The sequence below is a fragment of the Eubalaena glacialis genome, chromosome 19 (assembly GCF_028564815.1).
Source record: "Eubalaena glacialis isolate mEubGla1 chromosome 19, mEubGla1.1.hap2.+ XY, whole genome shotgun sequence".
Lineage (NCBI taxonomy): Eukaryota > Metazoa > Chordata > Mammalia > Artiodactyla > Balaenidae > Eubalaena > Eubalaena glacialis.
The window spans coordinates 40259563-40287448 of NC_083734.1; the positions used below are offsets into that span (position 1 = coordinate 40259563).

Sequence of the window (27886 nt, forward strand, 5' to 3'; positions counted from 1 at the left end):
GACATATATATGAATGATCATAATAGCTCAAAACTGGAAATACCCAAATGTCCATCAAAAAGTAAATGAATAAACAAATTGTGGTACATCCATACAATGATTCCATTTTGCTACTTGGCAATAAAAAGGAATTAATTTTTGACACACACAACAGCGATAATCTCACAATAATTATGCTGAGCGAAAACCATACCAAAAAAAAAAAAAAAAGAACACAACCTGTATGATTTCATTTATATAAAACTTTAGAAAATGCAAACTAATGTATAGTGACAGAAAACACATCAGTAAGTTACCTGGAGAAGGGATGGGCCAGGGGTGGGAAAGAGGTTATAAAGGATCATGAAGAAACTTTTGGGGATTATGGACAGCTTCTGTATCTTGACTGTGGTGATGGTTTCATGAGTGTTATTATTTGTCAAAACTTTTAAATTATACACTTTAAAGATGCCTAGTTTTAATCTCGTGTCAATTTTACTTCAAGAAAGTTGTTAAAAAAATCTATATCCTGTCAATCTATCAGCCAAGTATAATGGCTGGATAAAGATATTTTCAGATATGCCAAGTCTCAAAAAACTTAGATCCCATGTTCACTTTTACTCAGGAGATGTGCTTCATTATAATATCAAAGTAACGAAGAAAGAGAAAGATCCAACAGAGGACAGAGGTAAAGGGAATTCCCAAGACAATGATAAAAGGGATGTCCTCAGATGACAGCTGTACAGGAGGCCTACAAAGTAACCAGACTATACTGGAGCAGGATGGATGATGGCAGCTTCAGGATAAAAATAAAACTTTGTGTTTGACAGTTTGTTGGAGGATTTAGGAAAAAGGCAATAGACACTTTTAATAGTGTTAAATGATTAAACGAAAAAAAATGAGACAATTGTTAACTCCAGGAAAAGAAGTTATATCAAAAAGGAACAAAGGAAGTTCCCTGGTGGCCTAGTGGTTAGGATTCCGGGCTTTCACTGCCGTGGCCCGGGTTCAATCCAGTGACTGGGCTGAGCAGCAGTAAACATAATCATATAAACACTAATGATTTAACTTATGAAGTGGATAGGTATAAAGATATGGTGATTCCTCATTTCCCCATGAGATTAAAAATAACAAGAAGTGAGTTTTTTGATCAACTTGAATAAAAAGTTTGGAGGATGGAGATAAAAAGGGCAAATGTCAACTTATATTTATTGCCTGAGTTATAAATTTTTTCCATAAAGCTTAATTTATTAAACTTAAATGACTAAATGACTACTCTTTATTATAAGATTATGTCCTCCCTTCTTTAAGAAAGGTAACAATAGATGGCTATTTTTGCAAAATTTTCATCTTTACTTACAAATGATTTATAATGTATATAGTTCCAACAGATTTACAGAAAACTTGAAAATACAGCACAGATTTCCCATATTCTACCCCAGTTTCCCCTATTAATATCTTACATTAGTATTGTACATTTGTTAATTAATGAACTAAAATTGATATAACTGTCATTTAACTAAGTCTATATATACTTTATTCAAATTTCCTTCATTTTTACCCTATGTTCTTCTTCTGTTCCAAGATCCCACACTACATTTAGTTGTTAGGTTTACTTAAGCTCCTCTGGGCTGTGAAAATTTCTCAGATTTTCCTGGTTTCTGGTGACCTTGACTATTGAGGAGTACTAGTCAGGTATTTTGTTGAATGTCGTTTCTATTGAATTTGTCTCATATCCTCATGATTAGACTGGGGATACATCCTGTCAACATAACTTATCCCTGTTGACGTTGACCTTGATTACTTGCCAGAAGAATTCTTTTTTAATAAATTTATTTATTTATTTATTTATTTATTTATGGCTGTGTTGGGTCTTCATCGCTGCACGTGGGCCTTCTCTAGCTGCGGCGAGCAGGGTCTACTCTTCGTTGCAGTGCACGGGCTTCTCATTGCGGTGGCTTCTCTTGTTGTGGAGCATGGGCTCTAGGTGCTCGGGCTTTAGTAGTTGCAGCGCATGGGCTTAGTTGCTCCACGGCATGTCGGATCTTCCAGGACCAGGGATTGAACCTGCGCCTCCTGCATCGGCAGACTGATTCTTAACCACTGCACCACCAGGGAAGTCCCACTTGCCTGAAGAATTATTTGGCAGTTTTTTCTACTACAAAATTACTCTTCACCCCTCTCCATACCGTACTCTTTGGAAGGAAGTAACTATTTGAAGCCCACGCTCAAGGAGTGGGGAATTAAGCACCCCCTCTTTTCTTAAAAAAATAAATTAAAAAAAGTAGCACTCAAACAAATTAATTAAATAAAGTAGCACTCTTCACCCCATTATTTCTCATTTCAGTATCCTGTTTGTTTCTTTCAGAGAATTTATTATGAATTTGAATTATTTTAAGATTTTTGTGTGCACTTAATTTTTTGCCTATCTTCTCTGAACTGTAAGTATTTCTGTCTTGTTCACAATATTCTCAGAGATCAGCATTGCAGGACTCAAATATTTGTTGTCTCTCAACTGGGGGCAGTGGATATTAGCCCCCTGGTAGATATTTGGCAATATCCCTGAAGAGGACTGGAGGAAAAGAGTCACATTCCTTTGCATTAACATGACAGAAGAGTCCAAAACGTTGTTTAGTGCCACTGTTGAGAAACCCTGATTTAAACTGAGGTTTTATGTTTTTGGTTATAAGTGACAGAAACCTAATTAAACTGTGGTTCCTAATTTGGTGAACAAACTGAATTTGGTAGAGGGTAAGCAGAAACCCTTTTATTCTCTCATTATTGTCCCTGAATATTTGAGGATCCCTCTCTATTCCTCAGACAAAATCTTAGTCAAAACCTTTAGCTTTTTTCCCTGGTATTATGATCTCTTTATCATTCATTTCTTAAATTTGCCATCTTACAGTTCTAAGAGCAAAGTTCCTAGTTTAAAAAATCCCAAATAATGGGTATGCTGTCTTCACCTGGGTTAAGTGCATGCCTAGGGGTATTCAACCAGAGGGTCAGGGGCATAAAAGAACAGAGCAGCTCCAAAGACAATTATGTGGATGAATGGAATGAAAATTTCCAAGAGAGAAAAATAGGGGGTCAGGTCAACTCAGTATCACACACACACAAACACACACACACACACACACACACACACACACAAATGATATTGGTTTAAAGGCTGAGAAAGAAGATTTCTGATGGGCAAGAGGAGGAAGGATTTTTTTAAGCAGAGAAAACAGCATAGGTGAAAGCACATCAGCAAGAGGCCATTAAGCACCCCCTCTTTGAGGGTGGACTATCTACACAAATTATTTGGAGTTCTTTCACATAGATTTCCCCTCCTTTAAAAATTTCCTCTTTTTGGGTTTGCAGTTTTCTCATCATTAGATTCACACTGTATATTCCCAGTTGAAATACTACATAACTCATGCTACTCAGGGTAGTAAACCCAGATTATATGATGTTCATCTGCCCCTTATTGGTGATGATAAGACTTGGTCTAGCTGTGGGATCTGGTTCTCCACTGGAGTTTTACTGTTTTCCCTCTTTTAATAAGCAACCTATGGAAGACATTTCAAGACCATGCAAATATACTGCTCATCAAAATTTCACTCCAGATTTAGCATCCAATGATTCTTGCCCAATCTTTTACTGATTTTCCAATCCCAGAATTCCTTCCATATTCATCACTTGCATTCTTCTGTCAGGAAGATCCGTCTTTTTTCTCTTATGGGTATTAACTCTTGGATTCCAACTTTTCAATGGTTTGTAATTCTTTATTGTCCTTTGTTATTTGGGGGCTCAAATCATGACAGATTCAGCCAGTGGGAACCCATTCAAGCTGACTCCTGTGTCATTCTGACATGCCCCTATCATTTTTGAACGATTTTTTGCTTTCTGGCATAACAAGACATTCTAGGCTTATCTCACTTTCCTGTCTCAGCTCTGGAATCAACCATTTCTCCAAAGAGCCTTGGTTTCTTTTACTAGGAATGTTAGAAATAAAGATCTAGGTGGTCCATGTGTTCATTGCTACTGGGCTATCTCTTTGCTTCTGGAGCCCTTCAGTGCATGTGAGCTAGAATATATATGCACACATGTATGTGACATATGTCATGTATATACAATGTATTTTCAAAATCATGAGTTCACACTTACACCTCCAATTAGAATCCATCCCCACAGGGCTTTTCCTTACCTTCCCACATCCGTATTTGTCTCTCCCTTCTTCTATTGAAAACCCTGGCTTCCAACAAAATTAACATTTATTCATTTGCTCCATCCTTTTATATATTTAAATAGTTTCAGAGCATAACATCCATACCGCTACAAAAATGAACTTTTGGGCTTCCCTGGTGGCGCAGTGGTTGAGAATCTGCCTGCCAATGCAGAGGACACGGGTTTGAGCCCTGGTCTGGGAAGATCCCACATGCCGCGGAGCGACTAGGCCCGTGAGCCACAATTACTGAGCCTGTGCTCCGCAACAAGAGAGGCCGCGATAACGAGAGGCCCGCGCACCGCGATGAAGAGTGGCCCCCACTTGCCGCAACTAAAGAAAGCCCTCGCACAGAAACGAAGACCCAACACAGCCATAAATAAATAAATAAAATTAAAAAAATAAAATAAAATAAAAATGAACTTTTGAGTTCAGAATTTCTTTGTAGTCCCTTCTCCTCAAACTGAGGAACAGAGCACTGAGTTTTAGAGTTACTTGGATTAGCTATTTCTCCCTCCTTCAATTGTCAGTTTGAAATAAGTCAGTTTTGGTTTGCTTTTGGTTTTAGTCTCCCTTGACATCCTTATTGAGTTAATTTCACTTTTTGGGACTATCAAAAAAATCACCCTGCTTCCAAATATAAAGAGCTATACAAAAAGGTATAACTTGGAGAAATATTTCCTTCCCTTACCTCGCCACTGTCTCCTGTAGGTGGGTAACCAACTTTATTGCTTTCTGGTTCATCTTTCTTACGTGTGTATGTTTTAAAAAGGTAAACAGGTATATTTATGCTTCCTTATTTCCTCTTCTTTCTTACACAAAAGGCCACACACTAAATTCCTCTGTCCTTTAATTTAGAAATACATCCTGGAAACCACTTCGTTTCAGGGCACAGACATCTTCCTCATTCCTTTTTAAGCTGCACAGTTCTCCACTGCGTGCATGTTTATTCAACCAATTTCATTTGGACACAATAGTTTTCAATGTTTTGCAGTAACAAATATTGCTGAAATGAACATATATACTTGTATATATACATATACACATATATGTATATAAATTGCTTGAGGTATAACTTCAGGGTATATTCTCAGAAGTGTGACTGCTGGGTAGAATGGTGAATGTATATGTAATTTTGTTAGATACTGCCAAATTCCCCTCCATGGAAATTTTACCATTTTGTATTTGCTCCAGCAATACTGGGAGGTTTTTATTTTTTATTTTTTGCCATATAATATGCTGGATGAAAACGGTATGTCAGTGTAGTCTTTTTTCCCTTTTTTTTTAAAAAAACTTTTTACTTGGAAATAACTCCAAATTTACAGAAAAGTTGGAAAAATAGTACAAAGAAATCTTGTGTATTCTACTCAGATTCACCAATTACTAAAAAATCGCTCCATCTGTTTTATTCTTCTCTCGAAATATATAGATGTTTTTCTGAACCATTTGAGAGTGAGTTGCATACAATTTTTTTTTTTTTTTTGGCAGCAGCATGCAGGATCCTAGTTCCCTAACCAGGGATCAAACCCATGCCCCCTGCAGCGGAAGTGTGGAGTCTTAACCACTGGACCGCCAGGGAAGTCCCATACATGTCTTTTTATTCCAAACTACTTCAGTGTGCATTTCCTGAGAATATAAACATTCTCTCATCACTATAGCACAGTTATTAGTTTCAGGGAATTTAACATTAATACTTTGCCCTAATTTACCATCCATATTTCAATGGACCCAATGTCCTTTATAGAATTTCTTCCCTCCAGTCCAGCATCACATGTTGTATTTGTTTCCTTTAATCTAGAAGATTGTTTTTGGAGAATGTAGGTCTCTTCTCCTCTTTTTAATGGGATGCTTTTCATTTGGGGTTCATCTGAAGTTTCCTCATTTTCAGGTTATATATCCCCATAATACTACGTAAGTGATATATCCTTCTCAAGAGTATTACATCCAGAGGCACAAGATACATATCTGCCCCTCAGTGGTGATGTTCATTTTGATCACCCTGCCAAGGTGTTGTCCAGTTTTTCCAGGATACTTACCATATTTCTCCTTGCAACTAATAAGCAATCTTGGGGACACCTTTAAAACAAACAAATACAGCTGCTCATTGAAATTCCACCCCCCTCATCCCTAAATTAGGCATCCAATAACTCCTGCAGAACCAAACATTATTATGATGTCTGCAAAATGATTTTCTAGTGCTAGTACTCTCTTATCAGTCAGCAGGAAACTCTCATCATCCCCTTTATATATCTACCTACCTACTCATTATCGGTATGAGTTCACTAACTCCTATTTCCCCGCCCCACCCCCGCAGTTCATAATTCATTACTGTCTTTAATTATTTGGGGGTTCAAATTATCCCAGATTTGGCTACTAGGATCCCCTTGAACTGATTCCCATGTCATTTTGACCTGCCCACATCAATTTTTGAGCAATACCTTACTTTCTGGAATATCAAGATATTCTAGGATCATTTTAAACCTACACTGCTCCAGCTCCAAAATCAACCTTTTCTCCAAGGAGCTCTCATCCTTTTTAGTGGGGATTGGTATTAAAAACCAGTATAGTTCTACACTAAGCCATTTTTATACCTTTCTATATATGTGTGTGGACTTGTCTGTTCTTATCTCTTGCCCTTTTTTCTTTAGTGTTTTTAATCTTTTAAATGTTTTTTCAAAACTCTTTGAATTTAGGAATTTACCCTAAATTTACCTCTGTTATATATGGCAAACTTTGATTTTATGGAGTTTTTTGCCATACAACAAAAAAAAATTTTTTTAATGTAGTAAAATTTATCAGTATTTTCTTTCATTGTACCTTGAGTCACAGAAAAATTTCCCTTATATCATGGTATAGAAAAATTCACCCATATTTTGTTATTTGTATAGTTTTTTGATATTTACATCTCTGATCCATTTAGAGTTTATTCTTATGTATGGCATAAACAATGGCCCTAATACTATCTTTTCCCAACTATCTAGTTGTACCAACGCTTTTTACTAAAATGTCCCTTTTGTCACAGTGCTTTGAAATACCACTTTATGTTTTAGATTTCCATATGTAGTTGTGTCCATATCTAAACGTTATACTATTTTATTGGTCTGTCTATTCATGTGCCAATAGCTTCCTTTTTAAATTATAGAGCCTTCCTAGTATATTTTGAAATCTGGTAGGCCTAGACACCCTCCCCCAATATTTTCCCTTTAATGTTTTGATATTCTTGCATATTTTATTTTTCCAAATGAACTTCAGTATTAACTAGCTTAGCTTTATACCAAAAAATTGTTGGGTATTTTTATTAGGGTCTCATTAGATTTACTAACTTTGGAATCTTCATCATGTTGAGATGTCTTAACTGAGAACAAGAAACGTTTTATAGTTTGCATCATATAGGCTTTTGAACAATTCTTGTTAAAAGGAAATCCTTATGAATTTAAGTATTTTATTTTTCGTGGCTAATGTAAATGCAATTTTCCCTTTTGTGATATTGTTGAATTGACTGAGTACACTAAGATTTATTATTTTATATCCTGCAATCTTGCTAAATTATTTTGAAAGTTTTATCATTGATTTTCTAGGGCTTTTCAGATACACTATCATGTCACTTGCCAAGAAACTTTTCTCTTTCCCACTAAGCTTATAATTTTCTTTTTCCTAACTGTATTGGTTCATACTTCCAGTACAATGTTGAATAGTGGAGACAATGGGCACCCTTTCTTTCTGATCTCAGTGTTTCCCTATTAAGATGCTAGTTTTAGGATTAAGATGTTTTGATGTATGTATGTATGTGAGTGTGCATGTGTATTTACGAAAATCATGTTAAGGAAGGATCTATCCATTCCTGTTTTCTTAAAAGTTTTTATTAGGAATAGGTGTTGAATTTGTCACAGACTTTCCCAACATCTAAAAAGAGAATATGACTGTTCTCCTTAGAGCTATTAATATGGTAAATTATATCAACAGAGTTCCAAATACTGAATCATTCTTGTACTCCTACTATAAAGCTCACTTCATCACAATGTATTTGAATATAGTGTTAAGAGATTGCACAATACTTAGGATTTTGCACTGATATTCATAAATGCCTAATTTTCATTTTTTTGCACCATCTTTATCAGGTTCAGAAATCGGTATTAGTCTTGCTTCATAAAAATAATTAGAAAGTTTTCCTTAATTTTCTATGGTCTGAAATGATTTGTGTAGCATTGGGACTACATGCTATCTAAAGGTTTTGCAGATTCCCTTGTGAAATCACTCAGGCCTGGTGTTTTGTGGGATAGCTCCTTGATAATTTCCATAAAAGAAATAGAGAAATTTATCTAAGTTTTTAAGAAACTCTCTAGTGAGGTCAATTTTCTCAAACTGTATTTTCCTAATAATCCATTTCATCTAGGTTTACAAATTTATTTTATTTTTGTGCATTCTCCTTTCCCCCTTGATTAAACTAGCTAGTGGTTTACGTACTTTGTGAATTTCCCCACAAAGGTCCAGGATTGACTCATCAATTTTGTGTATAGTTTTTCTGTTCTTTAATTCATTAATTTCTACTTTTATCTATTATTCCCTTTTTTTGTGTGTTTTGCTTTGTTCTTTTTTGTTTCTGAGTTGGGAATTATATATTTTCAATCTTCTATTTTTCCTATGCTAAAGTAACCAGATTAGGCCCAAGGTGGAGTTGCTCACGCTAAGACCCAAGTCAGAAAGCCAAAATTTAGTGGTTAGGTTTCTACACCCAGCTCTTCCAGAAAAGATAAGCCTAAGTCAACCTATCAGCACAAGTTACCTGACCCAGCTCCAAGACTTCCTTTTGCTCCATTAAGGCCAGTAACCCCATTTTAACCAATCAGCAAATGCCCAGTATAACTTCTTTGTTCCTCCTGCTCACTTTGGTCTATCAAAATCTCTTGGCCTTCTGCAGCTCTTCAGAGTTCCTTTCTATCTGCTAGACTGGATGTTGCCCAATGTATCAATTGCTGATAAAGCCAATAAAATCTTTTAGAATTTACTTTTGAATTTTCCTTTAACAGCGGATAATTTAGGAGTATGAATTTTCCTCTGCTCACTGCTTTAAATGTATTCCACAGATTCTGGTATGTATGTAGCATTTTCATTATTATTATTTATAAATTTACTTATTTATTTACTTTTGGCTGCTTTGGTTCTCTGTTGCCATGTGTGGCTTTCTCTAGCTGCAGCGAGCAGGGGCTACTCTTCGTTGCAATGCGCGGGCTTTTCATTGCAGTGGCTTCTCTTGTTGTGGAGCATGGGCTCTAGGCACGTGGGCTTCAGTAGTTGTGGCTCACGGGCTCTAGAGCGCAGGCTCAGTAGTTGTGGCGCACGGGCTTAGTTGCTCCGCGGCATGTGGGATCTTCCTGGACCAGGGCTCAAACCCACGTCCCCTGCATTGACAGGCGGATTCTTAACCACTGCGCCACCAGGGAAGCCCCATTATTATTACTTTTTAGAAACTCTGTAATTTGTTTGCATTCCCCACTTATCCAAGAGTTAATTTTTTTTAATTGAGGCATAATTTTGAATGCGTATCAAAGATGCTAAACTTTTCAAGTTCAATCAAGATGCTGAACTTTTCTATCACTCTACAAAGCTCCCTCATGTCCTTTCACAGTTTTTCTCCTCCTCCCAGTTTTAGCACAATTGCTTAATTTTGCATATATTTAAGATTTTACATAAATGGAATAAAACTATATGGACATTTTGAGATTTATCCATGTTATTGCATGTATGATGGTTCAACGCTTCTTACTGCTGAGTGATACTGAACTTTATCAATATATTAGTCTATCCATTCTCCACCCAGACTTGAATACCATGAATAAAACTGCTATGAACTTTTTTGCACAAGGGTTTCTAACAAATAATAGAAGGTTTCTAAATTTCAAGATCGAAGTGCCCTTTTGCTTTTTGGTTTTACTTTTGTTTTCTTGAATGGAACCTACTGATGTTTTCCTAATTTAGCAGCAATTTTTATGAATATTCTGTGTTTGAAATATAGTCTCTACTAGGATGTAGTAATGGATATACCTGATGATCTGCCTTATTATGTGGTTTAGATCTTTTATAACCTTATTTTTTGTCTACAACACCTATCTTGTACTAAGAGTATTAAAGTCTCCAATTTTTAGTGCTTTTCACTACTTGCATTTTTTATAGCTTCTGATTTACACAGATGGTTGCTGTTATTTGGTTCATATATATAACTATTGTATCTTTGTTGTGAATTGTGGTTGTAGCATTATAAACTGTCCTCTTTTGTCTTTTTCAATGCTTTTTGGTTTGACTTCTACTTTGTTATCAGCATTGTCAATCCTGTTTTCTTATTATTTGTTTGCCAGGTATATCTTTGTTCATTCTTTTACTATTACTGTTTTAAGGGCCTTTTGTACGTTATAAAGTGGGTTTTGCTTTTCTAAGCCAATTTGAAAATATTTTTAATTGGCGATGCGCCACTATTTCTTGCTGTGTATGTTGCTTTTGAGAAACCCAATACCATTCTAATTCTCTGGCCCTTGTAAGTCACTTCATCTTTTTACCCTGGAGGCCCTGAGAATTTTTCTGAATCTTTAAAGTTGTATAGCTTTACTAGAATATATCTTGGAGTTTATCTTCTGGTATGAACTTTTCATATATTCAAAATTCAAGATTCAGATCTTTTATCTCCAGAAAGTTTTCTTGATTATGCGTTTAAATGTTATGCTTTTATTCCTCTGCCTTCTTGAGAGACACCAATTACATGTGAGACTTTTTGGACCCACCTTTCACTAAAACGGTCATTTTCATTCTCTTGGTTTTCTTGTTTTTCTTCTATGTCTTTTATCACATTTGCATTTGACTCTATTGTTTGTTGGGAAACTTGTAACTTAGTCTTCATTTCTGATATGATTTTTTTCCTTCTACTTTCTCAGTTTAATCTAATCTGACTTTATTTCATCCTGTTTTTTGTCCCTTTCTGTTCTGTGTTATATTTCTGAGTGAAGGTTTTTACCCTTATCACCAAATATGGTTTGAAGATGTTTTATTTCATTTTGAGTATTATTGTGTCAATTTTCTTCTGCCTCACGTTTTTCTTTTTTTGGGGAGAAGGAGAGATATTCATCAGCTGATATGCTTAGATTCACACTGTTTCTTCTCAGAGTTCTGTATGGATGTGACCCATTCTTTTCTATTTCTATTCATTTCATGGTCAGAGTTTCTAGTTAAAGAACATCCTCTTTCTTTTTCTGAAAGATTATTTTTCCCTCTTCCTTCTTTCTCTTTATTCATGACTCCAAGTCTCCATGTCTTCACTCCTTCCCTATGAAGCACTGGTAATTTCAGCTTACTAATTCTGGTATTGCTTGCTTTCAAGCTCTTCTCTGTGGCTGGAACTGTGAACTATCAGATTTCAAACCTGTGTTTGAAAAAGTGGTATTTTTGTGCTTCATCTAAGCCTTCCATGTCCCTAAACTCTTTCAACAAACCTGTTAAGACTTTCCTTTCCCACTCTTCACATGGGCAGGAGGAGCTCTTGGAATCTGATTTCTCTGCTTATAGGTAATTTGAAGGTTGTGGTAATCTGTTTCTTAATGCTGAAGGCAGGGGTGGTGTGTGATTTATACATGCTTTTTTATTGGTTTACAGGTAGGTGGGTGGGAAAATTGCATCAGGCTTCTGCCACTGTTCTCCAGACTTAGAAGTCTATACATACACGTTTAAGTAGTATATTAGAATATATTATCTTAGAAATACTGCTTTTGCCATTTTCCGAAACACTTCACCTGTCACACATTAGATTCACTTTTTGTATCACTTGATAGTTTTCCAGAGTAAGTCTTGTTCATTTTCATCTAATTCGGTTTAGAAACACATTTTCTCTACAGGAGTTTATTTGTAAATTCTGCAGTGATCTTATGAAATACTTTTGCTACTTATTTGTAAAAAGTCTGTTAAGATTAGTAATACAACTAATATAAGTCATACAACTTATAGGATGCTTAATATGTGCTAGGAACATTCTAAGCACTTAATATGTAGCAATGCATTGAATCCTTACAAATATTACTCCCTTTTTACAGATGAGGAAGCAGAGGTTCAAACAGATTAAGTAATTTGCCCAAGGTCATACAGCTAAAATGAACACTAGCAATATGAATCAAGGGAATAATCTTAAATCTATGTTCAATTTTAACCTCCTTTCTCTTTCTTTCTTAATTATGGTTCTATCAGCTAACTTCTGTAAGCACAGAAAACAAATATCAAATAAAACTGTTTCAGGTAATGTGCTATTCTGAACACATTGCTCTTCAAAATAAAACTGAAAAATCATGTTAGGTGACTACTCAAGGCTTTGAATATAAGGTGATGGGATGACTGCAGGTGGTGAAACCTTGCCTAATATTAGGGCATATATAGTGACTCCTCAACTAGCACAGAGGAAGTCAAAATATAATACCTAAAATTCATACATCAGGTAATGGAAGTCTAATATTTAGAATTATGGAGATGGATATTAGATCAAAAAGATAGAAGAATTAAAAGTAGTTGTCTTAGAACTTCCCTAGCAGTCCAGTGGTTAAGACTCCATGCTTCCGCTGCAGGGGGCATGGATTTGATCCTTGGTCGGGGAACTAAGATCCCACATGCCATGAGGCATGGCCAAAAAAAAAAAAAAAAGGTGAACTGGGAAGAGGAAAAAAAAGATTGTCTCATGAAAGCTGAACTGGGAAGAGAAAAAAAAGATTGCTGCAAGGGATCCTTTTTGGGGGTACACTTTTATTATTGTTTACATGGTACTATCAAGTGCATGCATTAGTTTTATAAAAATAAAAGTTAATTTTTATAAAGTATAAACTACCTCTAAAAAATGCAATAATTGGTAAAAATTGAGAGACTGATGATATCTGGCATTGGCAAATTTATGTATGGGAGAAAAAGCACTCATATACACTTGGTAGGAAGGCAAATGTATGCCATCTTTTTGGAAGGCAATTTGTATTACTTATGAAAACTTAAAAAAAAAATGAGCATGCCTTTGACCAGGGAATTCCACTTTTAGGAATCTGTCCTTCAGAAATACTCATAGGACACAAGAATCCATGTGGAAGGATATTTCTTGCAGCAATAATGTAATAGTGAAAAACTGAAGGCAATCTAACCATCAGTAGGGGGGTGATTTACTACAGGTAAAATACTGAGTGAAAAAAAGTAAATTGCCAGATACGAATAATATGACTCATTTTTTATTAAAAGAAACAATATATGCTGGTATATGCACAGATTGATGTATCTGTTTGTTTATGTATGCATTTAGAAAGATCCTGGAAGGAACAGCTAAACTGTTAACAGTGTGAGAATGGGATGGGAGGATAATTTTAACTTTTCTGTATTTTTCATTTTCTTTTTCTTTAAACAGCAAATATGTAACACTTCTATAATGAAAAATAAAACAAAAAAGAGGTTTTTAGAGTGACAAAATGTAGGAAGAAGTCATAAATTGCAGTAGAATTTCATTTTCCTACCGTGACTGTAACCCTGATGAACCTTCCTCCTTATAAAATCTACAAAGGAATTAAAAAGTATAACCATTAACTTATTTGTATAATCACCCACAGGTTGCAATAAAAGTGTAAACCTCTCCAGTAGAAATTTTACAGAAAATATTTTAGATTCTAAATGCAAGCACATATAAATATGCAACCAAGTACTAATAGCATAATTTCAACATGAATAAACTAATCAAAAGTTAACCAAGTCTCCATTATCTGCACTAACAGGGTACAGTGACCCATATAATTATCAAAGTTTTATATTTAGTCATGGAATATAAGTTTTCTAGAACCTTAAGTTTGAAAGTTGTATGTGTGAAATGACAAAGTTCAAAATAAGAATTAACAGTTACTCTATGATGACTGGACTCAGTAAGAGCTACTTAGCTCTTGCTGGTTTCTTCCTCATATCACTATCAAGATACAATTCACTGGGCTAAACAGAAGGGCCTTCGTGTTTTCTAAGCTTACTATTAGGAGAAAAATAAATGGTAAGGATTTGGGATTGTTGGGTTTTTGTTTCCCACAAGTTCAACGTGAAAGAGTAAGTCCATGTCAATGATACAGTCATCTAAACTGAAAGCAATAATATCCTGAGTATCCCACCTAGAGAAAGTGAAAAGTACCCAGAGAAGGACAGGAGAGGACAATGTTCTACATAACAATACTCTAAGATTTAAAGCAACAGTGAGCAAAGGGAAGCTATCTTTGATATATAAAAAACACAAATTTCTATCTCTTTGGGTTCAAGTTCTGGTTCTATTACTTAGGACTTTGGATGTAACAATTATTTGGGTCTCAGTTTCCCTTTCTTCTAAATAAGGAAAACACCACTTACCACACAAGAAGGATGTTTGAAAAATAAAATAATTCACATGAATGCGCTTTCAGTTCTTCAGAAGAAAGTTATGAATCCTTAAGTATGAACCTGAAAAGCTAATTAAAAATAAGATGACCCCGTCAAAATTAAGTCTGAAATGCAGTAACCTAGAAGGTCTTTAAGATCGTTCATTATCAGCCATCAATTCTACTCCAAATAACTGAATTCATACTAAGGCTGGGCTGAAGTGTAAATGTAATTTAAGTAATCAAACAAGAGCATTTATAATGTTAATGTAGCAAAAATAAGTTAAATAGGTTATACAGCATCATCTTGATTTGATATACCTAAAAATACTGATGTAAAATGATGACATTCTCTTGGTGTTTATCTTTTAAAAATATATTTGGAGCTGGTTGCTCAAAAGATACACAATCAGTAACAATAAACACTACAGGGTATTAATAATGGAACAATTGAAATAGAGTTAAACACACATGTGCACACAAGGGGGTTATTTCTCTGGTGTATAAAATAATCTGAAACTAGCTAATTAAAGTTTTGAAGTCTAATAGTAAAATAATAGATGGTATTATCCAACATCTACTGAGCAATATACACAAATCATTATGCTAAGCACCAGAAATACAAAAAAGTGTTAAACTTAATATGCATGTCCTAAAACTAGACTATAAACTACGGCCAAATAGTTGAGACAAGAAGAAATAACTAAATTGGTGGCTTCCCTGGTGGTGCAGTGGTTGAGAGTCTGCCTGCCAGTGCAGGGGACACGGGTTCGAGCCCTGGTCTGGGAAGAGCCCACGTGCCGCGGAGCAGCTGGGCCCGTGAGCCACAATTACTGAGCCTGCGCATCTGGAGCCTGTGCTCCGCAACAAGAGAGGCCGCGATAGTAAGAGGCCGGCGCACCGCGATGAGGAGTGGTCCCCACTTGCCGCACTAGAGAAAGCCCTTGCACAGAAACGAAGACCCAACACAGCCATAAATAAATAAATAAATAAATAAATAAATAAATAAAAACCAGCAGGTACAAAAAAAAAATAAGGATGAAGAAATTATTAAATTAATTAATGCGTATTGTATACAACTAGTTCTACAATATAAGTAGGAATTAGATAACACAGTGAAAAGGGAAATAAGAAAAAGGGATTCTGGATAGATATCTTAACATTTTATCATTTATAGCAGCTCACATTTTCTTATACAGTGGTCATCACATCTGACTGGAGGTTTACGGAAACCTTGGGAGGAAGGCACGGCTGATCCCTGGCCCTTATTTGAGATGAGGAAAATGAAGCCTGAAGAGATTAGGCAACTTGCGTTAAGATCACAGGTCAGGAGGTGGCAGAGGCAGAGCCTGGCCAGTTTGCCAACTTTGTCTGTAGCTCATTTCTACTACATTACTTTTTAAGTTATCAATACTAAAGTGAGAACTAGAAGGGAGCTCAGAAATCTTCTCATGCAGTACTGCTCTAACCAATCTGATAAAAACCTTTCTGAAGAAGGCTCCACCACAGACCTACTGAATGATAACCCACAAGAGAGAGGTTTTGTATTTTTATAAGATCCCCAAGAGGTGATTGTGGTGATCAGCTAAGCTTGGAAAACACTGTTCTATTATCTGTATGTCCAGTGTGGCAGACATGTGGCTATTTAAATTTACACCTGATTAAATCAGATTGAAAATTGGGTTCCTCGGCCACACTAGTTACCTTTTAAGTGCTCAACAGCCACATGTGGCTAGTGGCCACCATACAGATGGCACAGATATAGGACAGTTCCATCACTGCAGAAAGTTCTACTGGATAATGTTAATTCTAGACCAACCTTTCCACTCTAAGGATGAGAAAACTGAGGCACAGAATCTTGTCCAACAAGGCATATGAAGTTACTCAGTGGCAGAATTGAAATGCTAACCTAATCTGCCAGTGTCCCTCATACTGTATCACTTCATCCCCATAAATTTAGGGTTTATTCAAGTGGGAATTATTTTCTTTCCACCCTTCCTTGTGGGTTGCAGTAAAGTAAGAAGAGAAATTTTAAATTTATGGGAAAAAAATCCTAAAAAAAACAAAGGCTTATTTAAAATAAATGACTAAATCAAACAATCTGCAATTTTTGTACAAAATTAAAAGTAGCCTTGGACAGTTAAGAATACTAGTGTTAGGAGGCATATCTTAGTTTAACTATTGTTAACTCCTTCCTCTTTCACCATCCTGATGTTTTTATCTTTCTTTTGGATCTGAAACTCTGAAACTAATGATAATTGGCTTACCTTAACATTATAAATGTGAAAAAGTTAAATCTTACTTAGCAAACATTTTAAAGATGAAAAATTGAGAAACAAGGAGCAACCAAAAGAATAGTGACTTGTCTAATTTTAGGATGTGGTCACTCAAATCACTGAGAACTCATGGCTTTCAGTAATCTAGTGGTTTAGTATTTATAACATTAATAGGTTGTTTTCACTTCTAAGCTATAGTTTAACCTTCCTTTGACTACTATGTTAAAAACAATTTAAATAGTTTTAATTTCTGATGAAACTGAGGGTTTGAAGCCTCTGAACATCTAAGAAAAGGTTTAGACACTAATTAAATCAACATATAACCAGCCATAAAAATATAGTGTCTTCTTTAAAAATAAAACCAGTCATTCCTGTCTAGTATGTTTAGAATGCAAACGTCTCCAAAGTTAGTCAGCTTAAGTCATGACAGTTCATGTTTAAAGTGAACAGGAACTTGGGAATTTCACGTTAATGAAAACTTTCAAGACAGAATTATGCAGCTCCATTAACTTTTATCAGTTATCTAGTATTCATTCCCATGTTAACTTTCAGTGACTAGATTTAGAGAAAATATCATATGTCAAAGTGTGTACAAAATTAAAAACTGGACAGTTAAAAAACATGGTTCAACATAAGATACTTATCAACAGATACTTATTCAAGACAGTTTTTGCCATAATTTGCAAGGCACCCAGAAGCGTGGAGTATGGGGTTCTACATAAGTAGAAGCTACTTGTTATTCAGAGAAGGAGGTGGTGCAAAAAAAGACAGCTATTTTCCTTCTAAACACTCATCGGTGTAGAGGTAAAGAAATGAAAAAAATACAGTGTAAGCACATTAGAGCAGAGCAACAGTCTCCAAGTCACAAAAGGGGGAGAGAAAACAATTTCTGTGCTCTAACATTTTAAACAGGGGACTGGGAGTTTAAAGTAAAATTTACTCTCTGGCTTTTATACCAGATTCGTTACGTCTACATTTTATCTGTTATGTCTTGACTCCCACTTCACCATATTAGGAAGAGGAAAACATGTGCCCCCAAGATTCCTATGCCAATAAAACTTCTCTTGGAAGCAGCATAGCTCACCAAATGAAGGAGAATATCAGAAAAATGCTAAGTGACAATAGTAGAACTGAACTAACTAAACCACCGAGTGATAACCACTGATGCATACTAATATAAGAAGCATGAAAAATATTGCAAACTCTAGGCAAATATTAAAGTGTTGCAAAAATTTCATATCTCATTAAAAATTGGAAAAGAAAAAGAGAAAGTATTGTGAAGGAGGGGCCCCAAGCAGGAAGCCCAGCTTGAAAGAAAAACATAGGTCAAAAGGAGGAGGTGGTGGGGAGTGCAGTTCTTCTGATCATCCCTCTACCAGGAGATGCTTCTAACAGCTTTGGTACTATCTCCAAGAGGCAATTTAGGCATCCCTTAGGGAAAGTGATTTAGGCAACAAGAAATGTGCTTTGAGATAGGAAGCTGAAATTTCTAACTTTAAAAAGATGCACTAGTGAGAGAAAACAGCCATGAAATCCCTAGATCCCATTTCCCAAACTTCCTGTAGAAAAATATCAACCATTCTCAGACACAGAAGCCAGCACATTTGAACTGACCCAGCAAAGTTTTCAGCCGGCCCTCACTATCTCTCAAGCCCTCCTTCCCCCACTTCCCTGCTGTTCTTTCCTGGCACACAAAATATAGGCCAATGAGCAGTGGGTGGGTGAGGAGAATGTGAGAGAAAATTTGAGAAGTAAAAAGGGAATCCACTTAATAAGGACATGAATGAGTCTAAAGAGTCTAATAAGGGTAGGCAAACAACAAACAGAACTGAACGGCGAGGGCTTTCCATGGCAGCAGCGAACGCTCAGTGTTTGCAGGGGTTTAGGCAGAGGCCAGGCTACCTACCACTTGTCAGAGAGGCTGCACAGGGGACGGCTGCTTTGGGTGACCTCTAATGTCTCTTCCGACTCTGAAATGTTAGGATTCTTATTTCACAAAAGAGAACGCAACGGTCATAAAAGCCCACTGACTTAGAACCCTTTTAAATAGGCGGCCTAGGCGGCTGCTTCCCAAACACCACTCCCACCTCTCCCATCCCACACGTGCCCACCCCGCCCCCTTTCAATTTTTCCACCTCCACGTGCGAAACGCCTCGTGGCACCTGCCCTACAGCGGAGAGGCGCCTTCCCCTGCAAAGCACCAAAACCCTGCCCCCTTGGGAGAAGTGAGGACTCCACTCCCCGATTCTTGGGCGGTCAAAAAAGGAAGTCTCAAATCCAGCCTTTCTCTCTCCCCCAGCCAGAGCTGAAGGGGGACGGGGGGCCGGAACGAAGAGAACTTTCTTCTAAAATTTTTCTTCCAAAAAGTAAAGAGAATAGAGAGAACCCTGATGAGTCCGGGGGTGGGGGGAGGGGAACCCCCGAATCGTTTAACGGCCGGTAGGGGGAGGGGGGCTCCGGAGGTGGAGGGGGCGTGGGATGGAGAAGCAGGCCTGGGAGCGGGGTCAGGGGACTGCAGGGGTTCCTGGGGTCGGGGGGCTGCCGGCGTCCCCCCCACCTGGCACACAAAGCAGCTGCCGCGCTCGGCTCTCACCAGATCCTTTGTGTTTTCCATCAGGGCCTCATGGGTAGGGGTTGTCCGTGCTCCCCGGGCCCGCGGCGCCCCCTCCCGAGCTGGGGGCAGGCGCCTCTCCCCGGGACTACGGCGACTACAGGGGGGGCCCCGACTGGGCCCAGACCGGTGGCGGCGGCGGCAACCCCCGGATTTCCCCCCTTTAACTCGGGTGGCCCCAGGATATCAACAACATTAGCATAGCCCTCCCTCCCCAGCGCGCCTGCGCCGTGACCCGCGCCCCGATTGGCCCACTTCCCTACATACCCTCCGCTCTGTCTTCCAGCGTGGGACCCTCTGCAGGCTCCGTACTCCAAGGGCCGTACCAAGATGAAGGGGTGGAAAAGACGATTGGGCTCGTGTAAGTCGAGTGGTTAAAAAGTTAGGAAGAAGAGTAGCAGTTTTAGCCTGTCATCTCAGTTTATACCCTGGCTTTCTTGCGCTCCTTTCAATCAATTGCAGCTGCGAAGTTGTGTTGGAAAAAAATTTCCACTCCAGTCACGCCGCTTCCCCCTCCACCCGGAAGATTGGTTCTCTCGGAGGAACTCCCACACGGGGAGGGGCTCGTGAGGGGATGGGCGTTACACAGGGGGACAGTGCTGGTCACGTGCTCACAGGGCGGTGCAGCCTCTTTCCGGCCCCCTGCGGCCTCAGCCGCTGCGGAAAGCGAGGGGCCTCGGCGCACGCGCAGTGAGAATCCACGTGAGTGCCTGCGTTCCTTCTCAAACCGAGCGATGCCGCCGGAACGGAGGAGCCGAGCGAGACCGGACCGGAGAGCCGGAGCGAGACCAGACCGGAAGACCCGAATGAGGCCGGACGATAGAGCCGGAGCGGGGCCGGGCGGGCCGTTCCGAAAGGCTGCTCCTTCATCTCAGCGGAAATCGCCGGCCCGGCCGCGCGCGGCGGCCACCGTAGTCGCGGCGGAGGAGGAGAGACGGCTCCGGCAGCGGAACCGCCAGACGCTGGAGGAGGACAAGCCGGCCGTGGAGCGGTGCCTGGAGGAGCTGATCTTCGGCGACGTCGAAGACGACGAGGACGCGCTGCTGCGGCGTCTGCGGGGCCCGCGGGTGAGGGAGGCCGCGGCGTGCGGGCTGGGCGCTCGGTGGGCGGTGTGCCTCCGGGGGCGGAGCCTGGGCGACCTGTGGCGCAGGGGAGCGTTCAGGTGGGAGGGAACCGGGAATGCGGGCGCCGAGGGGTGCCAGACTGAAAGTCCCGGGAGGGCGGAGTCCGCGCCTTTCTCCGCCCCCGAGGGAGCTGCTGCGCCTGGTATGCAGCAGGCGCTCAACACGTATTCGTTTAGCCAACTAATCGTGAGCATCTTTCGATTAGTGGCAGTGGCTCAGTTTTCTCCCCAGACTCAGTGTTTCTTCTCTCTTGGTCATTCAGTCGCCTGCCTCAATACTTTGCTGTGATTCAGGGGTTCCACTTCGTTTGTGAAATCAGAATTCGTGGGCACAGGCCTGGTAGTCTGTTTTAACAACCACATCGAGTGGTTGATAAGCCAGCTTTTGAGAGTGACCGTGTATTCGTCTATTAAAGTAATATTTGTGAACCAGTTTGGCGCCAGATACTTTTCCTAGCAGTGAAAACCCTGCGTGATTGATTGATTATAATTTTTTTGCATGCTTTTTGCTTTTTTTTTTTTTAATTCTATACCTGTCTTTTTGCCAATATAGGGAGTCCCAGGCAGTTTCTAGGCACTGGAGGAGAAACAGCAGTGGACGAAAACTAACAAAAATCCCTGCCTTCTTGGAGCTTGGATACTTAGTGGCAGAGGCAGAAGATAAAATTCAAGTTATGTCAGTGAAGTGCCGAAGGAAAAAAAAAAATAAAGGCGTTCAAGAAAGGGAGATAAGCGTGTGTCGAGCGGGCCTGTGAAATTTTACATAGGGTAGTCAAGCAAAGCCTTACTGAGAATTACTCAGTTTGATAAACGAATGCAGACCTAGCAAGTATCAGTTGATTGCCAGAATCTCCTTTGGGTGCTTATGGGAGAAGTTGCAGAATATAGTTGGGAGATAGAGAAATACTACTGGAAAAATGCTGTGTGACAGTTTCCCATTCGGGAAAAGAAACAGTTTAAGTGCGGTGGGGTTTGTTGGGCTTTGAAGGATCATAGGCCAATAATAGAACAAGTAGAAATCATTTGGACATTTCTGTCATGTGGTTTTGGGAAAGCTCAAGCTCACTTCAGGTGAAATTCTGTGGTCTAGATTTAGATTTGTTTGGATAGTATAAAGTTTCTTGAGGAGGTAGGGGATCAAGAACAGTTAAGAAAAGTGGAGAAGTATGTTTATGAATATGAAATATGACTTAATTATGACATTCAGTCATGTTATTTTATCTTTGGTGTCTGCCTTTGGTCCTGTGATTTCTGTAGTTCTGTGATTTTCCCTGCTCCTTTATTCATCTGTCAACTTACCTTTTTTACTTGTCTTACTTGGTCTTTTCCTTTCAGCAAGTTGACTCTTTGACTATTCCATCTTACCTCATGTGTCCAGCGGGTGGTGCCATTCTCTAATCTCCTCATTTTCTGTTCGATCTCCAGCATTTGCTGTGGTAGCATTCTGTCCCATAATTTGATCAGAGGGCCATAAAAACAAAGCATTCTACAAGCCACCATTCTGCAAAGTCTGCCACCATGGGATATGAAAGACTCAGTGGTTGTGGGCATTTTGTCTTTTCTAGGTTCAAGTACAAGAAGACTCAGGTGACTCTGAAGTGGAGAATGAAGCAAAAGATAATTTTCCACTTCAAAAGAAGCCAGTTTGGTTGGATGAAGAAGATGAAGATGAGGAGATGTAGGTTGCCTAATTTTTCTTCTGGAGTCCCTCTGGATTCTTCAAAAGTTACTTTGCAGGTTTTAAGAAAGTTCTCTTTCTGAATATGTGATTACGTGAAGACTTGAAAAATACTGGAAAGTATAGCAAAGATCATTCATAATCCCATCAGCGAGGGAGAACCACTGTTAACATGTTGGCGTACATCTCTCCCTCTTTCTTCTGTGCTGTATAGAAAAGCTAAAAGAGCACAGTGTTTGGGGTCAGACCTGAGTTTGCCTCCTAGTTTGGCCAGTTCCTAACTGACCATTGGCAAGTTTGGAACCTACCTTTTCTCATGTGTAAAATGGAGATAATAGTAACTATATCAGAAGGCTCTTGAGATTAAATAGTGTATGTAGAGCTCTTAACACAATGCCTGAAATTGAGAAAAGACCAAAAAAAGTTAACAATCATGTACAATATGTACCTTAAGATGAGAATGTATTGTATTGCAAGTATTTCTCCCCAATTAAAAAAAAAACCTTTATAAACATTTTAAAATGGATGTATTATAGTCCATTATATGATTTAACCATAATTTACATAGCTATCATTGGATATTTTTCCTTTTAATAGATTGATGTTGAGATGAGCATCTTTACACATAAATCTTTTTCTACTTAAAATTATTTAAGAAAGATTCTTTGAGATAGACTAACTTAATCAAAGAGCAGACATTTTTAAGGTTCTTGATAAATACTGCCAGGCTGACCCTGAGGTTCTGCCAATTTACCTTTTCATTGAAAGGTGTCCGTTTCAGTCCATTTTAAAAGCAATGATTTCTCTGGACTTCCCTGGCGGTCCAGTGGTTAAGACTTTGCCTTCCAATGCAGGGGGTGCGGGTTTGATCCCTGGTGGGGGAGCTAAGATCCCACATGCCTTGCGGCCAAAAACCCACAACATAAAACAGAAGCAACATTGTAACAAATTCAATAAAGACTTTAAAAATGGTCCACATCAAAAAAATATTTAAAAAAAATAAAAGCAATGATTTTTCTTTTTTCAGACATTGTCAGTTTAGGGTGACAGTTTAGGGTAGGAAATATCTAACTTGTGTTGAGAAAACATTTTTTTATTAGTCATTGGTTTTTCTTAAAAGTAGTCTCTATTATGTCTTTGCGTATTTGTCTACTGGAGACTCTTTCATTTTGTTTTTTTATTTTTAAAATAAAAATTGTACATAAGGTGTACAACATGACAATTTGCTATATATATACATGGTGAAGTTATTACTACAGTCAAGTGAACTAATTAGCATTTCCATTTCTTCAGATGGTTACCATTTTTATTTGTGGTGAGAACACCTGAAATCTACTCCCTTAGCTAATTTCCAGTGTACAATACTGTCATTAACTGCAGTCATGCTACGTAATTGCAGCTTTGTACCCTTTGACCAACATCTCCCTATTTCCTCTACCTTCTCACCCCTGGTATCCATCATTCTGCTCTTCGCTTCTACGTATTCTACTTTTTTCAGATTCCACATATAAGTGAGATTATGCAGTATTTTTCTTTGATGTCTGTTCTATTTCACTTAGCTTGACGTCCTCCAGGGTCATCCATGTTGTTGCAAATGGCAGATGAGACTGTTTATTAATGATTTTAGTATATCAGCTCCTTACATATTGAGAATTTCAAATCTTTATATGTCAAATTTATTGCACATTATCTTCTAGCTTTTTGTTTGCCTTTAAGTTTGTTTTAATGTTGTCTGATGCACAGAATATTTTAATGTTTATGTAGTGAAGTCTTTGACTCTTTTCCTTTTTTTTTTTTGCTGTTGTTTTTAGTAAAAAGTTCTTCAGAGAGAGAAATATTTGCTTATATTTTTCCTTCATAGTATTTTAAGGTTTGGGTTTTGGTTTTTTTTTTTTTTTTTTTTGTATTTAACTCTGATTTACCTGGAATTTATTTTGGTGAATGGCATAAGCTGTGTCTAGTAAGTAATTATGAATTTGAAATAGCTCTTCAAAGGGTAAACTAGATGATCCGAAATATTGGAGATTCCTTTTTGTTTCGGGAAGAATGGAGAATGTACATTGGAGATGTTCCACATCTTATAAATCTTGACCTATATTGTTCGCTCAAAATACTAAAGGCAGCAACTATTTATGTTGATTCTTCAAGTTATTGAAAGCATGCTGTTTTCTGTTTTTTTTATAGGGTTGACATGACGAACAATCGTTTTCGGAAAGATATGATGAAAAATGCCAGTGAAAATAAACTTTCAAAAGATCAGCTTCAAAAGAGACTTAAGGAGGAGTAAGTGTCCTTTTTCATAGGTTTGCCAAGATGTATTTATAACCAGTATTTTATTTTGATTTGCTCAGTCTTTGGCTTCTTTGGTAGTCAGATTTCCATTTTGAATTGGAAGAGCATTGTTCTTGGAAGACATGATTAAGTTTTAGTATGGGGACCTGAGAAGGAATACAAGTACAAAAAATTTTGGAAAAAACTTGTAATCCCGCCATTTAAGTATAATCAATGATGTTATTGGTTTTTTTTTAACATCTTTATTGCAGTATAAATGCTTTATAATGGTGTGTTAGTTTCTGCTGTATAATAAAGTGAATCAGCTATACATATACATATATCCCCACATCTCCTCCCTCTTGTATCTCCCTCCCACTCTCCCTATCCCACCCCTCTAGGTGGACACAAAACACCGAGCTGATCTCCCTGTGCTATATGGCTGCTTCCCACTAGGTATCTGTTTTACATTTGGTAGTGTATATATGTCCATGCCACTCTCTCACTTTGTGCCAGCTTACCCTTCCCCCTCCCCGTGTCCTCAAGTCCATTCTCTATGTCTGTGTCTTTATTCCTGTTTTGCCCCTACGTTCTTCAGAACCTTTTTTCTTTTTTTAGATTCCATATGTATGTGTTAGCATACGGTATTTGTTTTTCTTTTTCTGACTTAACTTCACTCTGTGTGACAGTCTCTAGGTCCATCCACATCTCTGCAAATGGCACAATTTTGTTCCTTTTTATGTGTATTAGCTATTTTAAAGTCCTTGTGTGCTAATTCTGTCAGGTCTGTCATTTCTGTTTCTGTTGACTGCTTTTTTTCTGGTTACGGTTCATGTTTTTCTGCTTCTCTGTATATCTAGTAATTTTGATTGGATTCTGGGCAGTGTGAATGTTGTTCAGTGTCTGGATTTTGTTTTTTGCTTTTAATGTGTGTTGAACTTTGTCTTGGCAGGCAGTTAATTGACTTGGAAATCACTTTGATCCTTTCAGGATTTGTTTTTAGCTTTCTTCTACAGTAGCATTTATTCTAGGCTGGTTTAGCCCCATTATTAAGGTATGACCTTCCTGGGATCTCTCCTGAATGCCCTGAGTGTTCAGTAAGGACCCTTCCTCTGACTGGTTGAACTCAAATGTCTGAGCTTTGGTTCTGTGCAACTTACAGCCCCCTAGTAGTTCTTTGTTTGACCTCATGGAGTTTCATCCTATGAGCATGCAGTTTAGTATTCAGAAGAAGTGTCTGTGGACCCCTGTGCAGATTTCTGGAGCTCTTTCTCTTCCTCTTCTACAGTTGACTGCCCCTCAAATTCCTGTTGTTTCAGCCTCTTTCAAGTCTGATCTTTTTCTCCTTGTCTCTGTGTCAGGGTCTTATAAAAATGCCTTGAGGGGAAAATCCCAGTAATGGCATTGCTCACCTTGTTACTTTTCTTCTCTTAGAGATCATAGTTCTATGTTGCCTGTTGTCCAGTTTCTGAAAATAGCTTCACATATTTTGTCCAGTTTTCTAGTTACTTATGGCTAGTGGGCTTAGTTTGGTGGACTTGTCTATGATTCTGCATTAAACAGGATGATTCTTTTCAGGCTTCCAAATACCAGCCCTTCAGAATATAGCTGTCATGCTTCTCCTGAAGCTTAATTTTTCCAGGATGAAATGCTCCCATTTTATTCAAAGGATATATGATGAAGTTTTGTTTATTTTACCAATCTGGTCGTTTTCTTACAGACATGTTCTAGTATTCTTTTGTGTACTCTGTGTACTATAGCATTGATTTATAACCACAAAGAGATTTCTATTTCTTTACTTAGTCACCAAATCTGGTGTGTTGATATGTGCAACTAAGACAACTATGTAACTAGATGTAAATAAGTAACAACAAATATGTATCCAGGTGGTTAGAAGTTCATGAAAGTTACCAATTTAGGACTATCCTGTGTGAGTAGCCCTTCTGTTCTGAAAGATGATAACTTCTTTGGAAGAGATTCTATTCATGCTCTGACCTATATTCTTTAAATGTATTAAGCTCTATATAAATACAGTGGTCACTACAAAATTTTATTTTTACATTTTTGCTTAGATTCCAGCATGCCATGGGGGGAGTACCTGCCTGGGCAGAGACCAGTAAGCGGAAAACATCTTCAGATGGTGAGTGTTGACACCTCTGTTTAAGTTGGTAAATAGATTCCTATTTCTGTTCTGTTATTATTTGAGGTTTCTCACGAGGCTCGTTAAAACCTGGTGTTTGAAATATGTCTTTTTTTTTTTTTTTAATGTCTGGTTTTGAAGTCTACCATTTCTCTGAAAGAAGCTCTTTTACAATAGTGTAGACGTACTTAGTAGCATATTCTTTACTTGTAGAGACAATAATGGATGAATTTTATGACTATGTTACATTATGGCATAGATTAAGTAAAAAGTAAGTAGTAGTGTTATTTCTTGATTCAGAGCCCCTTCCAAAGACATGAGCAGCTGATCTAGCTATCCACTAGGAAATGGAATGTCTTTCTAAGGAGCACATGTCAGGTTAAGCCCAGATGATTATTCACTTTCTAAAAACCTATTTTTCAACTCCAGATTTTAAGTTTGACTTGTACCAAAACTGTTTTCTGCTGTTTAGATCTTTGAGTTTAGATATTATATGGATGGTTTGGCCAAGATCTGATTTGAGTTCTTGGAGTTATAAATTTTAGACTTGGAATTGACTTTTGAAATCCTTGAGGAACTTTAGAGTATATCCTCCCATTGTAATACAGGAGCTCCTTTCTTAGCATCTTTGGTATCTGATGAACCTCTGTTTGATTATCATCATCACCTCTCCCTCCCTTCTCCCCACCCATGTCAGTCTTCATGGTATTCACGTATAGGGAGCCCTTACAAGGAGCCAGTTTTATATAATTCTGTTAGAAAACTCAATCTGTTATTGAGTAGAAACTTACCTTCTGGTTTCCAACCAGATACTTTTAGAGGTTGAAGGACTCTTAGTGATGTAGCCCCGACTTTATCTGCTGCAAGAAACTTCTCTACAACATCTGTTAGATGATAATTTAGCCTCTGCTTAAATATTTCAAATAATGTTGTGCTCCTTATTAGACTATTTCTTTCTCTTTTCTTTAAGAACTAATTGTAATTTTTTTACTATTGAAATTTAGCCTCCCTATACTCTGTAGTCCTACCTTTTGAAGAGATATAACCTTATCTCTCATTCATATAAAACTCTTCTGTTATTTGAGAAATATATTTTTAGGTTTTTTTTTTAATATGTTAATCATCTTGTCCTGTCACTTTTTTTTCTTTTTTTTTGGCCGCCCCACGCAGCATGTGAGATCCTAGTTCCCAGGCCAGGGATCGAACCCATGGC

The 27886-nt window shown here is 38.0% G+C and overlaps 2 protein-coding genes across 12 annotated transcripts in view; one reads left to right on the forward strand and one right to left on the reverse strand.

The window, feature by feature from the left end:
- The window catches only part of MBTD1 (mbt domain containing 1), a 68411-nt gene extending 48567 nt beyond the window's left edge, over nucleotides 1–19844 (reverse strand). For 6 of the 9 annotated variants that reach the window (XM_061174973.1, XM_061174968.1, XM_061174967.1 and 3 more), the window contains exon 1: nucleotides 19444–19666. In XM_061174973.1, the coding sequence (XP_061030956.1) occupies nucleotides 19444–19464 (21 nt within the window). In that variant the 5' untranslated portion in view covers nucleotides 19465–19666. Of the gene's footprint in view, nucleotides 1–14566; nucleotides 14665–18756; nucleotides 18821–19443; nucleotides 19667–19728 lie in introns of those variants that run through there. The other 3 variants (XM_061174971.1, XM_061174970.1, XM_061174974.1) reach the window with 3 other exon arrangements.
- A 243-nt stretch (nucleotides 19845–20087) lies between these two features.
- Nucleotides 20088–27886, forward strand: part of UTP18 (UTP18 small subunit processome component) — a 37883-nt gene continuing 30084 nt past the window's right edge. For all 3 annotated transcript variants that reach the window (XM_061174976.1, XM_061174977.1, XM_061174978.1), the window contains exons 1-4: nucleotides 20088–20528; nucleotides 22150–22262; nucleotides 24447–24545; nucleotides 26606–26673. In XM_061174976.1, the coding sequence (XP_061030959.1) occupies nucleotides 20196–20528; nucleotides 22150–22262; nucleotides 24447–24545; nucleotides 26606–26673 (613 nt within the window). In that variant the 5' untranslated portion in view covers nucleotides 20088–20195. The remainder of the gene's footprint in view (nucleotides 20529–22149; nucleotides 22263–24446; nucleotides 24546–26605; nucleotides 26674–27886) is intronic.